The 17,117-nt window shown below is 51.5% G+C and overlaps 1 protein-coding gene across 3 annotated transcripts in view; it reads right to left on the reverse strand.

Annotated features, from left to right (window-relative positions):
* Positions 1–17,117, reverse strand: part of AGPAT4 (1-acylglycerol-3-phosphate O-acyltransferase 4) — a 118,631-nt gene that overhangs the window by 21,363 nt on the left and 80,151 nt on the right. For all 3 annotated transcript variants that reach the window (XR_014017167.1, XM_081250476.1, XM_081250475.1), the window contains exon 3: positions 11,826–11,995. Coding sequence is in view for 2 of the 3 variants with exons in the window: in XM_081250476.1 (XP_081106602.1) it covers positions 11,826–11,995 (170 nt within the window). In the remaining variant the exon portion in view is untranslated. The remainder of the gene's footprint in view (positions 1–11,825; positions 11,996–17,117) is intronic.

The following is a 17,117-nucleotide window of genomic DNA, read 5'->3' on the forward strand; positions in this document are numbered from 1 at the left end:
TCTAACACTCTGAACTTTTCAGAAATCTATTTTGCTAGTGTCCCTCTAACAATGCGCTTCTTAAGAAGTGGTTGACATCAGCACATTTTCACCCATTTGCTTCTGGAACACGAGGCTCTGGATCAAACACAGCCTGTCTGTTTTTAATGAGGGAAGGGAACAGAAGAGGCCTTTCTGTTTTTATGTTGAATTAATCCATCTTCCAACCTTAAAATTCTGGATGTGATGATTAGGCCTAGGCCTTGATGTTGATTATGTTTACATGGTGAGCCTCAACTTTCCTGTCTGTATTTTTATGAGCAAAGTAATACTTAGCTGAAAGTGTTGCTGTAAAGATCTAGGAACACATGGAAACATATACCAAAGCTCCTAGCTGAGAACGGGACACACAAGTGTTCAATAATTTGTAGCTATTATTATTACCACAAAGTAGCCACAGCAGCTGAATGTCCCTTTTAATTCAACCCATTTCCTAAGCCAGCTTTAGAATGTAATAATAACAATAGTTACACGTAGTAAAGCACTCCCTGATAGGCACTGGGCTAGGAGATTTATAGGAGTTAACTCATTTATGACCAAAAACTAGAAACGTACTATTCAAATATGCATACAGTCCTCCAGGAAACTTAATATGCCAACAATGCCATGACTCTCCCAGGTCAAGCAAGGGTCTGTGTGTGTGTATGGTAGTGCCTTTAAGAGAAAACGTACAAGAAAATATACTAGTTTCATTGATTCTAGATTAATTTTGAAGGTAGATCTGAGAGGATTTAATGATGAGTTAGATTTATCAATAGAGCCATCTAGGCACAAGCATATATAAAAAACAAAAAATGTTCCCAGGCAGCACAGAGCAATCCACAACTACAGGGGCTGAAATGTACCTCTGGCCACTTTCTAGCTGCTGTAGGGAGTCAACTTCGTCATATCACATCCTATGGTGAAAAGTTTATGAAACTTTCTAGCCTGTGTGTGTGTGTGTGTGTGTGTGTGTGAGAGAGAGAGAGAGAGAGAGAGAGAGAGAGAGAGAGAGAGAGATTGAGAGAGTGAGAGAGTGAGAGAGAGAGAGAGAGAGAGAGAGAGAGAGAGAGATTGAGAATTGTCTTACCACAGCTGCCCAATCAATCTAATTAAGCAGCCCATAACCATTTTCAGGACTACCCAGTTGCTCAGGGAAACAGCCACCCCCATGAATCCCAAATTCAGCACATCCAGCCAACTGGTCGACCCCTGGGCAGAGACCACAAGGTGCTACAAAAACCTGTTCTAAGGATGCAGTACGATCTGGTGCATTCCATCCAACCTGAGATTACGTGGCTCTCGCCTCACTTCTCTCAGCTCTACAGCCTCTGTGGTTAAAAAATGAGCAGAGTCAGAACTTCCTAGTTAAGGTTTTTCTCCAACACGGCCACATGCCAACTGATAAGATGAAAATGTTAAGTGTTGATGCTGGGTTTGTAGGATAGTTGGGAACAGTAGGGCATCCTCTGCAGTCACCTTTCCATAATGTCCCCTCCCCCTCCAACCACTCTGCAGGGACCAGCAGAGAACAAGAGTAGGGACTGAGACTAGTCAGCAAGATGGCACCCAGTCAAGGGGTTATTTGCATAAATATCTCTTCCTGGCTTCCCTCCTGAAGGTCTACCATCATGGTTACCAGTTGGGTTCACCCAAGGTCACTTATTTCCACTAAATATATAAAATACCTGAATGGGGTATCTTAAGTGGAACTTTGAAAACAGGTAAGACTTCAATAATAAACAGGCTAGGGCATCCACACTTTAACACTCTGAACTTTTTCTTGACTGTGAGCTAAAAACACAGTCGCAAATGTTTAAGATTAGTGGAGACCAGCCAAGCTGTGCAGGCCCATCACCATAGAGGACGAGCAAGTCAACCAACAGCTCAGCCGCTATCATGAGGTGTGATACGTGAACTTGAACCTCAAAGCCACTCTGGTCGTGCAGCAGGTATTTGCCAAAAACCTCCTTGGTGCTGGGAACACAAAGATGGCTAGGACTGTCCATGGCTTTCAGGTGTCCAAAGCATAGTGGGAAGAGAGAAACAGAAATCTAGCAATTGGACTTCCCTAGTGGCGCAGTGGTTAAGAATCTGCCTGCCAATGCAGGGGTCACGGGTTCGATCCCCGGTCTGGGAAGATCCCATATGCTGTGGAGCAACTAAGTCTGTGCACCACAACTACTGAGCCTGAGCTCTAGAGCCCGCAAGCCACAACAACTGAGCCCGCGTGCCACAACTACTGAAGCCCAGGCACCTAGAGCCCATGCTCCCCAACAAGAAAGGCCACTGCAATGAGAAGCCTGCACGCCGCAACTAGGGAGAAGCCCACGCGCAGCAAGACCCAACGCAGCCAAAAATAAATAAATAAATTTTTAAACAGAAAAAGAAATCTAGCAATTTCAGTGTTATTTCTGCCACTAAATTCTGCAAATAAGTTGTTGGACAGACATGCTCCCCAGCAAAAGAAATGGGTGCAGGAAAAGATGAGATTAGAATATGTCTCTGAGACATAAGTCCCTGGCCATAGTAGAACACAGAGGAAAAGACTGGAGCTCAAAATAATAGACCAGAGGGGTGTGTGTGTGTGTGTGTGTGTGTGTGTGTGTGTGTGTGTGAGAGAGAGAGAGAGAGAGAGAGAGAGAGAGAGAGAGAGAGAGAGAGAGAGAGAGGAAAGGTGAGAGACTCAATCTGTGCCAACTAGGGTACCGCATGTGACCTAACTCACACTGCATTTCTTTCTCTTGCTTTCTCCCTTCTCTGATGCTAAGGAGGAAAATGCTGGGGACCGTACACTACCAGAAAAGCCTCAAGAGAGTCCCAAAGAAAAATGAACACTGCCCCACAATGAGTCACAGCCACAGGGGAAAGGCATAAGACAAACATGGAGCAAAAGCAGTCTGAGAATTCATCTGCTGGAAATAAACAAACAAACAAGCAACCAAACACGTCGTCAAAGTCCAGCAAAATGCTTGCAGCTCTTTGGATCTCGATCACGTCTCCCCGGACCCCAGCTTACAGGCCTCCAAGCCCCAGACTGCTCTTGGTTCGACCAGGGCGCAGACGTGGAGGGAAAAAGAAGGGCATCTGGGGACAAACTAGGCTGTGCTTAGGTTCAGAGTAAGTCGCAGCTGCCTGTGGTCTGTGGGATCAGGGCTCCAGAGGAGTTCGCGGCAGGATGCTCTGACCCGCTTCCTGGGCACGGATCTGTGGTGCTGCCTGGCCTCTGATCCGAATGGCCAGCCCGAGTCCAGCCTGGGTGGGCCTGGGCCGGGGCAGACAGGGAGACGGAGCCTTCCGGGGAGGGAGCAGATGGTCACGGAGTCGCTCCCCTGTGCTCAGTACCTCTAGCCAGTGGGTGTTTGCGGAACAGTCAACGGAAGCCCAGGAACACGGGGGCGCGGGGGGCCCTGGGCAGGTGGCAGACGGGAGCAACAGAGGCAGCAGTGGACGGGGCGGTGGGTGCACAGTCGGCTCCCAGAGCAAACGTCCCAGGCCTTTGCCAAGCTGCAGGAAGAGGAGAGAGGACACCCAGCGGCGTCACTGCTGTAAGCCAGCCTGGATCTACCGCCGGTCAGTGGGATCCGACTTCGGCTTGTTAAAGACAAGCCAGAGGATCTTGTGCAATAAAAAAGAAGACTTGGCGCGTCTAACTCGGGGCTACACTCTTAAAAATAAAGTGCAGGGGGCTTCCCTGGTGGCGCAGTGGTTGAGAGTCCGCCTGCCGGTGCAGGGGACACAGGTTCGTGCCCCGGTCCAGGAAGATCCCACATGCCGCGGAGCACCTGGGCCCGTGAGCCATGGCCGCTGAGCCTGCGCGTCCGGAGCCTGTGCTCCGCAACGGGAGAGGCCACAGCAGTGAGAGGCCCGCGTACCGCAAAAAAATAAATAAATAAAATAAATAAATAAAGTGCACGCTACCACTTCCAGGAATACACTTGGTTATGAACTCAAGATGCATCTGTACTTCCAGAGACTCCTTTCCGTGGCCAACGCTTCTCCCAGCTCCCAGGGTTGTAAGGGCTTTCCCCTCATCTCCATTCTCTCAGGGTTCTTACCTGTGTCACGCCAGAGCCTGCCTGGCCCAACTGGTGAACACACAGAGGCAAACGGTGGCCCCCCTGCTTCCTCCCCGAGCTGGCGGTGCCCGGCAGCAACGCCGACAGAGCTGCGGATTAACCGTTAACCGATTAACCGGGGTGGGAGTGGGAGGTGTAGGAGTCCCCTACAGACCCACCTGAGGATGCCGGCATCCAACTTAACGGGGCTGACAAAACCATGGCTGCAGGTGTAGCCACTGGTAAGGAAAACAACACTTCTCCACATCTAGAAACTTCAATCTCTCTGTAGCCAAAGAGAGAGCCTGACAAGCACCTATGAAAAAGCCGGGATGAAGGCAAACAAATGCCACGATACCTTGCAGTTCATAAAAGTGATGGGGGATTTCAGCCGCACGGGATCCAGTGCCAGAACAGCTGGTCAAATAGCATTTTGAGAACATTCCATCTCTCTTCCACCCTCTACACTTTATCCTACTTTTCATGAGAAAACACTGAATGAAGGGAAACGGATTAGGGTGGAAGGAGCTAACAATGATGGCACGCCTACTTTGTGCTAGGCGACTGACGAGGTGTTTTACTTATATTCATGAAACCCTTAAACAGCACGAAATGGGAACGCTTAACTGAGCTTCAGAAAAGTCAGATAACCTCCCCACGGTCCCAGAGCTGGTAAATGCAGGAGCAAGGGTACAAGTCACATGTGTGGGTCTCGAAACCACTGGGGAGTTTTGCCTACACATCTGTCTCTCCCCTGCTACCCTCAGAGGGAAACAGAAATATCTGTTCTGGAGACCTGAGCACACATTCATCTTTCAGGGCATCCACTTTATTGCGTAGTTTTACACGTTTGAAAATAAAACACAGGAAACCTACAATTTGGGAGAATGTGGTCATCGATGGGAGGTTGATAGGAAATAACATTTGTGCAGCCTTTGTAAACAAATCTGCATCGACATTCCTTTCAGAAATATGTAGTTAGAAAACTGGTCCTTGTATAATCAAACTTTAAGAAATGTTGGTTTTTAGATCTGTGTGATCTTGCACAGAAGAACCACATTTCCTGTTCATAACCAGAAGCATCCTGGCAAAATTAAACCGGAACATTGACAGGTTTGCGTTCAGTTCTTGATTTTCTTGGGTTTTATGACATCTTCTTTCTGATTTGGGTTAATAAGTCCAAAATCACCCCACAGTGACCTTGAGCTGGCAGCCAGCGAAGGAGGCAGTGGGAGGGCTGAAATGGATGCTTGGCAGTTGGAGAAGAACTGGTCGGCAGAGCCCAGGACCACGGCAGCCGGCCACATCCTTGCTGGGTGGCCACATCACTCATGATCTCCCTCCAGGCACCCCTGTCCCTCGCCGCATAATTCTCCCTTTGCCTACAGCTCTCATCCCCTCCTAAGACCACCCCCGTTCTTCAAGGCCTCAGCCCTGTGCCCACACCTTCTGGGAAATTTCTGCATCGCTGGGTGCAGCGGTCAGTGTGCTAATAGCACTGAAACATTATTCTCCTGTGGTTGAAATACTGAAGTCCTTCCCCATATTGGTAAACAGAGCTGCCCCAAACACCAAAACTCGTCCCCCATATCCTACCTTTACCACGGTGGCCCCAGCTCCTACCCGGACCTCTGGGCCCTCCCCAGGAAGCTGCTGTATGGCTGAGTGGTCTGTGGACACACACAGGGTGTCCCCAGTGGACACGTTCCCCACCTCCCATTATTGCTCAAGCCCTGTGCTGTGTGACTGGCTCATATGCCCCTTCGTTGCTTCTCTCTGTAGGTTATAAAGTCACTGGGAGCAACGACTGGACCTTCCAGTCTGTCCTTGTGTCTCCACAGCACCCAGAGCAGCGTCTTCCACAGAAAATATACCCAACACGCTTGCCAGATAAATATTTTGAAGATGCATCAACTGCCCTCATCATCCTCTGAGGCCTCGTGCCTAGAAGGCACTAGGGAGCTTTGTGGGTGCCCTCTGCTCAGGAATCAGCCTTCTATTCTCTGCACCTCGACGTACGCAGACATGCGACCGGAATTCAATCTACTTTCAGGCAGAGCTGTGATGGATGCCCTAAATAACTGTTAACTGAACGGAAACGTGAGGTCTGAGGCTACACGTCGTGCTGTGGGTGGCAGGCACCCTCCACGCTGGCCCCAGCGGTCCTCTCCTCTTGGTATGTCCCTGCTGCCTGGAGCATGGGGTGGGCTCCTCAGCTCACCTCCAACAAATGGAATACAGCAGAAGTGTCAGGTCCAGTAAGGCTGTGGCTTCTGCTTCAGGTGCTTTCTCCCACTCACTCTTGCATTGCTCCCCGTGGGGATCAGCTGACACCTGAGCAGAGGCCCAGGCGCGAGAATCAGGCTGGCAACAAACAAGGGTGAGCCTGGAGACAGGTCATCGCGTGGCCAGCCTTCAGATGAGACCACCATCCAGCCTCGGAGGGACCACTGCCAGGACCCCTGCGGAGCTGAGCTTTGATCTCAGACCACACAAACGGTGATAACTCGAGTTTGTTTTGAGCCACAACATTTGGGGCTTGTCACCTGCCCTAGATAACTAACACATAGGGCTTCTTTAAAGACCCAAAGAGAACATCCCAGCTGGCCTCCGGGGTAACTGCCAAGCCACACGTACCCAGCAGATAAAAATGGACAAGAGGGCCTCCCTGGTGGCGCAGTGGTTGAGAGTCCGCCTGCCGATGCAGGGGATACGGGTTCGTGCCCCGGTCTGGGAGGATCCCATATGCCGCGGAGCGCCTGGGCCCGTGAGCCGTGGCCGCTGGGCCTGCGCGTCCGGAGCCTGTGCTCCGCAACGGGAGAGGCCACAACAGTGAGAGGCCCGCATACCACAAAAAGAAAAAAAAAAAAAAAAAAAAAAAAAAAATGGACAAGAACAGCTGCTGTTACAGAGTGCTTACCAGGGCCTGGCGCTACTCAAAGACCCAACAAACGTGATCTTAGGTAACCTTTCGTGCCACTGTGAAGCAGGACGTGCGTATTTTACTTGGGGCACAGAGAAAAGTAAACAGCCTCGAAGCTTCGGAAGCCGTGACCCTTTGCATTACGTGCCTTGGCCTGTCCACTGGTCACACTCACCCCAAGGAGGAATGACTCAGTGAATCCCTTAAAGACCACAACCAGAGCCTTTGGTGCCTGGCCCATGCCAGGCAAGGCCAGCTCCGAGGGAACCAGAGCCTGGGGGACAGGCCACCCGAATGACCACACAGGGTAAAAGCTTATAAAAGACTAAAAACCCTCCCCCTTTTTTTCTTTTTAAAAGAATCCCATCACTTTCTCTGCAAATCCAATTTCACATTTAATAACCCTCCTCTCAAGGATTTCTGCAAATTTCACTTGCTTCAATTTCAACTCACCTCCTCTTGGGTTGTTACATGTTAAGATGAAAAATGCCCCCTCAGGAACCTTCTTTATAACTCTTCTTCTCTAAAAAGCAAACTCCTCAGACTCCAGAAGGATCTCAACATCGTGTGTTACTTAAAAAAAAGAGATTGGGGCTTCCCTGGTGGCGCAGTGGTTAAGAATCTGCCTGCTAACGCAGGGGACACGGGTTCGAGCCCTGGTCCGGGAAGATCCCACATGCTGCAGAGCAACTAAGCCCGTGCACCACAACTACAGAGCCCATGTGCCACAACTACTGAGCCTGCGCTCTAGAGCCCATGAGCCACAAATACTGAGCCCGTGTGCCACAACTGAGCCTGCACTCTAGAGCCCACGAGCCACAACTATTGAGCCCACGTGCTACAACTACTGAGTCCGCGCACCTAGAGCCCGTGCTCCGCAACAAGAGAAGCCACCGCAATGAGAAGCCCGCGCACCACAACGAAGAGTAGTCCCCGCTCACTGCAACTAGAGAAAGCCCACGCGCAGCAACGAAGACCCAACGCAGCTAAAAATAATAAATAAATAAGTAACTAAGTAAGAAAATAAATAAATAAAAGAGATGAATCAGGTCAGTTTTTTTGAAGGTCAATTAAGACAAAAGTACTGCTAAACAATTCATATAACAAGATGCTCCTTGGTTCCTTTCAAGGGTAGTAGGAATGGATGGGCCACTTCAGGAAGGGGTCAGGCAGCTCCCCTGGCCTCACGCCCTCCAGGTAAACCTCAGGTGCTCCAGGAGACACACGTGGGTGGTAAATCATGCCCTGCCACGTAGGGAGGACATCCCCCTGTGAGAACACAGTTTGGAGCTTCCGCCTGAGCTGGCTGAACCCCGCGAGGTCACGACGCCATCTCCCTTCCCTGCCAGTGCCTCTGCCAGCTCACGGCTGCATCAGAACGTGCACAGATGGCCACGGCCCCAGCACCGGCTGCTTCCCCAGTGCTGGGGGGTAGGGAGCTCGGTGCTCACCTGCTGCCCCGCCCCACTGTTCCTCCACTGGAGGGAACATGGGGGCCAGACAATCTGATGGCGCCCTGAGCAGGGCTACCCAGGCTCCGGTGAGAAGGGGAGTGGTGTCGTCCTAAGGTTGTGAGACCTGCCCACCCCTGCTGGGTGGAGCTCCTAAAACTCCAGACCAAGAGGCAAGGCTCGTGCCCTTGCACACGACATTAGTTGTTTGGTTTTTAAGAGGAAGAAATGAAACCCAATAGCTACGGTTCTCATCGAGGAAGTCAAGGCTGGAGATGAGCAGTCCCTGTGCCGTTGGCGGGTGGCCATTCTGCTTAAGAACTTTCGTGCCCTGCACCCTGTGTGCCGAGCTGTAAAGCGATCGGGATTTCAGAGCCTCTGCCTGTAAAATGCTAAAGGGTGCTGACACTCATCACTCCACGAAAGCCTCCCCCTCTCAGTCCCAGGTCTCCTGTCCAGTCCAAGGTCCCCCCTCCAGTCCCAGATCCTCTCTCCACATGTTCCTTCTCCTCTGAGCACCGCGTGGGGCCCACCCTCTTTACCGTGCAGCGCCTGGGGGCTGCCTCTGGGTGTCTGTGAGTTTCCCCGAGCATCATCCCTGTTCGTGCCCCTGCGTCCTTGGTCCTGCTGTTCCATCCCTGACCCCATGGTGGTACTGAGGGTTTTCCTTCCTCAGAACGAGCCCTGCACAGAGGCAGGACTGGAAACTCGGTCCCTCCAGCCCTCACCCTGGTCATTCTCTGACACAAGGCACTCCCCCAGCTTTTCCTCTCAACACCCTCCCAGAGGAAAAAGCAGCAACTCGGAAATCAGAGTCACTAGTTCCTATCCTGGGGCAAATTCTTTACCCAAACTGAGGCTCTGGGCTTTTATCTATAAAAAGTAAACAATAACGATACCATAGAGATTGAAAATAGCACAAATAAGGTGAAAGATGCGCATAGAAGAAGCCCGTGGTCACAAAGCCACCAGGGGGACCACGGCCACTGGAAAGTGCCTCTGAGTCCAACACACCTTCTGTTGCCCCAAATTACACGTTTCACATCCTGAGCATGAACGTACCCGAGCTGCCTGCGAAGCCCAGAGAATCAGCAGCTGCCCCCAGACTACGCTTGAAGACCAGTGTTCCAGGAAGCCTAGCTCGTAGGCAGCATCAGCACTAGTTCTGGTCAGGATGCAAAGACACCCCGTCCCCTTTCTCCTCTAAGGGAAGAAGGATCCGATCGTCAATCATCAGTATCCATGATGGGGTTAGGATTATGACATTTTTCTCTCCTCTCAGAGACAATAACGCCACAGAACTGTAGCTAAGATCTCTGTCCGAGGCCTCTACAACAGAGAAAGGTAGATGATAGAATTTCTGGTTTTGTTCCTGAAAATATGTTTGAACACGAACGAACACACACACACACACACACACACACACGTGTGCCTGCACAGACATCACGTCAGTACTGGAAGAAAAAATAGGAAAGCAAAGGAGAAAACTGTTGGCAGGGCAGCCTGTCCATTCCTAGAAATCCTTTCAGTGCACTCACCCCCAGGCATTCCAGTTTTCAGTGCACTCACCCCCAGGCATTCCAGTTTTCTAGAAGTCTTAAGGTAGCAACAGTGATTTAACACACTGTTTCCATCTCTTGAAAAACTGCTAATGATCTTAGTTGCCTTTTGACAGTTTAACTGTACAACGACCATCATTTGTCCTAAAGACATTATTGGAACCTGTTTCTAAGCATATTTCCTTCTCTCACCTTTGGCCCCAAATTTTAAAAAAATGTTTAGGACTCCCCTGGTGGCGCAGTGGTTGAGAATCCACCTGCCAGTGCAGGGGACACGGGTTCGAGGATCCCCTGGTCTGGGAGGATCCCACATGCCACGAGCAACTGGGCCTGTGCGCCACAGCTACTGAGACTGCACTCTAGAGCCTGTGAGCCACAACTACTGAGCCCATGCGCCACAAATGAGGAAGCCCGCACGCCTGGAGCCCATGCTCCGCAACAAGAGAAGCCATCTCAATGAGAAGCCCGCGCACCGCAACGAAGAGTAGCCCCCGCTCGCCACAACTAGAGAAAGCCCGCACGCAGCAACGAAGACCTAATGCAGCCAAAATAAATAAATTTTAAAAAAAAGTTTAAAAAAGCAAATACAAAATGTGTCCCAAAGCTATTTAGTCTCTCTTAGCCAAGGCTCTTCCCAACAGGCAGAGGCCAGCAGGACCCAAAGTTCCGTTGCCAACTCTGGGACTCCCAGGCACGTCCGGGACTGGACACACTGAGACCATCCCCAGGGAATCTGACCCAGGACTCTTGTCACATCTACTCTGCCTGGTCTTCAAACTCCTGCCTTCTACACACTATGATTCTGTCTACATGGGCCACCAAAAGCAAGTGAGACATGCGCGGGCCCCGTCTGCCTGCGGGGGATTGTTCCCAGGGGCAACACAGGATCCCCAAGTTCCGGTGCGAGTGGTCTCTGACTTTCCCAGCCCCGGGCTGGTCCACGCCGTGATTCCTGTCGGGATACCTGAGCCCGAGGACTCCGGTACTTGCTCCAGGCTCAACCATCACAGCTCAATGTGTTAACCACAACAGAAGTCAACTGGGGAGGCCCAGTCCCAAAGGTATGCAAGAAGTCAAACTAGTTGGAGAAAAACAGGATTTTGTATTTATTCTGAATTCTGCAGGTCAACGCTGTCGCCTAGGCACTCAGCTTTCTCACGTCCATGAGGATGAACATTCAGAGGTGAATTCTGCCCGTCAGTCAGGGAGGGAGCAGAACATAGAGATTAAGACTACGAAGCTGGACAAGTTCAAGTGCAAATCTGCGTGACAGCTATGTGACCCCGCAGCTTTTAAAGAAGGGCAGGTGTCAGTTCCTGACTCCCAAATGTTTCTCTAAGGATTAAATACATTAATCGTACGTCAAATGCCCAGTGCGTCATAACTGCTGAATAAACATGATCTTTACTCACAAGCAGATGTTCATCTTGATTCTGAGCAAGAAGGAAAAGCAGTTGGTTAAGAACATTTCAACAGGGGCTTCCCTGGTGGCGCAGTGGTTGAGAGTCCGCCTGCCGATGCAGGGGACACGGGTTCGTGCCCCGGTCCGGGAAGATCCCACGTGCCGCGGAGCGGCTGGGCCCGTGAGCCATGGCCGCTGAGCCTGTGCGTCCGGAGCCTGTGCTCCGCAACGGGAGAGGCCACAACAGTGAGAGGCCCGCGTACCGCAAAAAGAAAAAAAAGAAAGAAAGAAAGAAAGAACATTTCAACAAGTTTGTTAATGCTGCTGCAAATTCTGAACGACCAAGAGCGAAAAGACAATTTACAGGGCTGAAGGAGAGAGACGTGTGAGATGGGAAATGCACGTCCGACTTACCCCTAAGACCCCGAAGCGCTCGGCCAGGCTCCAACCGCAGAGAAAGTCGATCTCAAACTTGTGGTTCAGAACAACGATGGCGTTTTCCTTCCCGTACTTGGGGTAGGCCCGGGGGTCCGTGTGGATGATGCACTCCGTGCCCGACCACCATTCCAGCAGCATCACCAGCTCTGGAACAAACCACCACAACAGACGGACCTTTATTTCACGCACCCTCTGTGACCAGCGGTCTGGTCTGCTGGGCCAGGTGGCAGCAAGGCTCTGCCGCCCTGGCTGGAACAGAAAGCAACGTTGAGGGGTCAGGTTCTGGATCGTTTCAGCCCAGACCCCAGTTCTTGAAAGCGTTTCGACGCAGAAGGAAAAAAAGATCGAGAAAACTCCACAAGTCTCCAGGGGAGGAGAGGAAGCTTCGAGAAGGCAAATGACTCGCATTCCCTGATTAAGTACCTTGGGAAAAAATAAATCAGAAAGCCTGAATCCATCAAGAATCCACACCCTTGTGTTTTCAGAGCCCTGAAAGGCAGTGTGAGATGATGTACAGAATTCGTAACATCCTTGGAAATGACTAACTGGGATACTTATAAACACCATCAAGGAACACTAAATACCCAATTTTTCTCTCCCATTTACGACACTGGAGTGCCCCAGGAATAATGGAGCCCTGCGGTGAAACACCAGCACCTGGAGGGCAAGGATAAATTAGGTCCATTACCTTGCGGGCCTCAACGCAACTATTAAAACACTCTTGTAGGAGCTTGTGAAATAGGAAAGTCCTTTTTTGGGCAACAGTGACCAACTTGCCTTTATTCTTCAGTGATACCTCTAATCTAGGTCACCAATACCCAACCCAGTGGCCTCAGGACAAGCCTTTATGGTAGAAATTGTCCAGAAGAACAGCTGAACCTTGGTGATTAGAACTACAGCTATAGAGTGACTTGGAAATGGAATTTTAGAGCTAAGCCTGTTCAGCAGATGGGTGGATAGGTGGGTGAGCCCTCTGCGAAGGACACGCCCCTTTTTATCACCACTTAGAGGGGTGCATGTTAGGCAGAGGACTCACTCATCACCCACCCCTACACATACGCACACAGACCAGCAGGTGTGGTCTCGACTCCAGCCAAGTCTCATGTGTGAAAGGCTTGGGCCGCTGCCCTTGGAAAGCTCTCTCCTTGAGGCTGGAGACTGGTGCCTAGGTACTGGAGCCAGAACTCTCTAGAAGGCACTACAGTCTAGTTTCTAAGCACGAGCACTGTGGGGCTTTGGACAGATGAACCGCATGGCACCGCAGCCTCCTAATCTTTGGAGGGGTGGCCTCATTGGCTTTTGTGAGAAGCAACGGGCATGACACGTAACAGGCACTCTGTGCAAAGTACATGCCAAGCTCCCACCAAACCCAGGCTTCAGCATCTACCAGTGTCATCAGAACCAAACCAAAACACACCCCTGACTTGACACTGAAGAGTCCGCCTATTCCTAGGAGTTGAGAAAACGCTGAGCCCCCAGGCAGCTGTCCCAGGGCAGCGACACTGGTAGGACCTAGAGGTGGCCATCAGGGAGGGGAGGGGTGCAGGGCAGCCTGGCCGGCGGGACAGTTCCCACCGTGTAGAAAGATGCTTCTACTGCTGCACTGATTTGTTCCAAGAGATGGGTGGGCAGTACCCACCCTTCCCATTACTGGTCACGGAGCCCAGAGAAGCCCTAAGCAGAGCCACGTGGAAGCAGCGAGATCAGGCTGAACTGGTGTTCCCTGTGATTCATCCTGCAAACACCTCCCGAATGCCTCTCTGTGCCCCGTGGCTCCCTGCCGGCAGGCCGGGCCCCCCTTCCACTTTCCCCAGCACCCTTCGTGGCACTTATCACAGCTTGTGTCACAGTGAGATGACACCCCGGCCCCTACTGACCACAGGCCCCACCAGGCACAGACCACCTTGCTTGGTTCACCCTGACCCCAGCCCTCACTCCGGAACCCAGCACCGTGCCGGCGCATCTACGCTTCCAACAAACACTGTTTGGTGACCCGATGTGTGCAAGCAGGATGTGAGGGGCTGGAGGTGTAGTAGCAAACCCACAGCTGCTCCCGGGCTCCCACCCTCCTGGAGCCTGCAGCCCCGAGGGAAGGCGGTCGGTCGCGCCCTCAGGAGGTGGTATGACCAGGAGAGCAGAGGCTCTTCACAGGATGGGCGGCAGCTGAATATGATGCTCGTGGATTTGGGGCCAGACCCAGCCAGGCTCCGGTCCTGCGGATGCCACGCAATGGCTGTAAGACTTCTGGTCTGTTTCTCAATGTCCCCTAAATCTCAGCATCCTTGTCTGTGAATAAAGATAGGAAAAGAAGGGCTTCCCTGGTGGCGCAGTGGTTGGGAATCCGCCTGCCGATGCAGGGGACACGGGTTCGTGCCCCGATCAGGGAAGATCCCACATGCCGCGGAGCGGCTGGGCCCGTGAGCCATGGCCGCTGAGCCTGCGCGTCCGGAGCCTGTGCTCCGCAAAGGGAGGGGCCGCAACAGTGAGAGGCCCGCGTACCGTAAAAAAAAAAAAAAAGAAAAAAAGGATAGGAAAAGCTTCTAGAGATGCTGTGGGTATTAAATCAGATCATGTAGTCAAGGCACCTAGCATGATGTTGCACATAGTAGGGGATCAGTAAGCTTCTTACTACTATTATACACACTGTAATTCTGTAGCAGTCCTGGCTCTGTGACCAGGGGAGGGGGGAGAGAGAGAGAGAGAGAGAGAGAAAGAGAGACAGAGTGTTACAGCGACTTCAGCACCAGAGTAAGCAGTTATGATTTACGATGTCACAATAAAGGCCATGGGAAGTCACTGGAGCATTTTTAAAGAGGCCACAGCAGCACCTAATTTGCATTTTGAAATGATCGCTCTGGCTGAAGTCGGAACAGACCAGAAGCAGGGAGGCCCGTCAGCGGGTGACTGCAGCAGCCCAGTGAGAGGTGATGGCCACGGGACCAGGTGGTGACAGTGCGGAGAGGCCTGACTTCTCCCTCATCTCAACAGGCTGTGAGCTACACAACTGAACACTGAATCTCACTGGATAAAAGAGTTTCGTTTCCTTTCCCCCCCACCTTTTTTTCCACCAAGTGTTTCTTTTTTTTTTTTTAATTCACAAGAAGTATTTACATTTACAGTCACAATGTAAAACAGTTCAATTAATCCAGAAGTATTTAGAGGAAAATGTGTAATTCCCCTTGATGGCCCTGCAGCGTGCCCATCAGAATCCTCTTTCTTGTCTGTTTCCAGGTAAGGGACCACAAGGGACACTCTTGGGAGGTTTGACGGGCTTTGCAGGTCACACGCGTCGCGGCTGACGTGCTGATTCACCTCCTCGGTGTGAAGCAGAAGCTAGACCTGCATCAGCTCCAGCCCCTCCAGCCCCTCTGACTCCTGGGCCTGGCTGTGTCTGCTCCTGGGAGGGCCCAGCTGCTGCGGGACCCCAGGCCACCCAGGTCACCCACATCATCCACGCCAGGTGCAGTAGGAACCCACAGAGGTTCCGGTCTGTCCTCACAGGGCTGCAGATACTGCTTGGGGGTCCTGACCTCTTGATCATCCATCCATGTACATCCATCACCCCTTCCTGACGACTCTCCCTGGGACTTCTAGCTCCAGCAGGAGCTGCAGAGACAAGAGCCCTCCTGGGCTGGCCAAACAGCCCCGCACATGAAAAAGGGCCGCACCCTTTACAGGTGTGTGCGTCTGCCACCAGCTCCACTCCTCTGGGTGAGCTCTGGGGGGCACGTCCCCTGCCCATGCCCCCCCTCCCCCAATCCCAGCTCCCTTCTCCAGGGTTAGCCATTAGGAACAGCTTGGAGAGTGGCCTCCTCGTCCTGTTCTTCAGAGTTTACACACACACACACACACACACACGTTTTCCCCCCATGAATGGGTTCATACTTCATTGATATTTGAAAGCACATACATATAGCTATTTTCTCCAAATGGTGTATTTTGGGCTCTCTCCATGTTAATACAGATACACAGAAGTATCAGCAAATATTTTTCGGGCTCTGGCCATGGGTCACAGCCAAGGCCACACGGTATTGCATTAAATCCTCACATTAACCCTGTGAGAGGCACAATGATTGTCCCCATTTTAAAGATGAAGAAATAGAGGCACAGGGATATCTCTCATTCTACGAAATTGGCATTTTCTAGGTCAAAAATAGCCAGAAAGGCAATTTCATGAGGGCTAACTAGCTGCGCGGCCGTTCCTGCTATGGTTTTACTATGATTTATTCAGCCATTCTGCCATCGATTAGCACTTCTTCCCCTTGTTTTTTATTGTTACAAATACTGTGGTAAACATCCTTGAAAACGCATGTTTAAAAAAAAATTGTTAAAGTATTTCTCCAATATAGGGATACCAAAAAGCAGAATTATGGATTGAAGAGTATGCATACTTTAAAATTTTACGTATATTTCTAAATTGCCTTCCAAAAAGCTCTAAATGGAAATGTCAGTATTTGTTCAAAGCAGAAGCTAGAGCAGAGGCAGGGGATACAGGAGGGAAAGGGAGGGGCTGCCGCACACAGACGTGAAATCCTAGTTCAAGAGGGAGGACCTCTGGGCCCCAGGGTCGCATCCCGAGGCCCTGACAGGAGCTGACACCTCACATCAAAACGGTCCTTCCGCCCACTGCGATCTCAACCTGTCCATTAATCCCTGGGCCTCGTAGAAGGGAGGGGACACCCTGCTCACCCCCTTCTCGCCAGAGGCGTGGGCTGAGCCAGCAGGGGCCCGATGGCTGTCAAACACTCGTTACAGACGAGATCTGCAGCCAAGGTTTCTTCCGTATAATGCAGCAATCTTGAAGCCTCTTGTCCCATTTAAAGATGCTCAGCTTGCTAGATTTTGCAGTCTTTATTTTTGCTACTCCCCGAGGGCAGGGTGGCTGGAGGCGCTGGGGGGAGCCCAGCACAGGCGTCTTCCCGAAGCTCAGCCACCTCTGGACCCTGCGATCTGGGGCCACGCCTGGGGCCACGCCTGGCTCCGGCCAGTTACTGCGGCCTGTTTGGCAAACTCCACTTGGAGACAGGTGGGGCCAGCGAGGTCACAGCCAGGGAGGGGTGTGGAGCACAGGAAGTCGCCGTAAAACCCCAATCTGCTGCCCCCGATTTCAGGGGCTGATGGGAGGAGCAAACCCAGGGGGCTGAAAGGGCACATGGTCTGAAGGACGGATTTGTTTTTGTTCTATTTGCTATTGCGCTGTGCAGCTCGATTACAGATAGGAAAAAAGAAGTAGATGAACAAAAGGGAAAGGGGAGGAAAGGGGAGAGG

This window comes from Mesoplodon bidens (assembly GCF_964165515.1).
Source record: "Mesoplodon bidens genome assembly, chromosome: 12".
NCBI lineage: Eukaryota > Metazoa > Chordata > Mammalia > Artiodactyla > Ziphiidae > Mesoplodon > Mesoplodon bidens.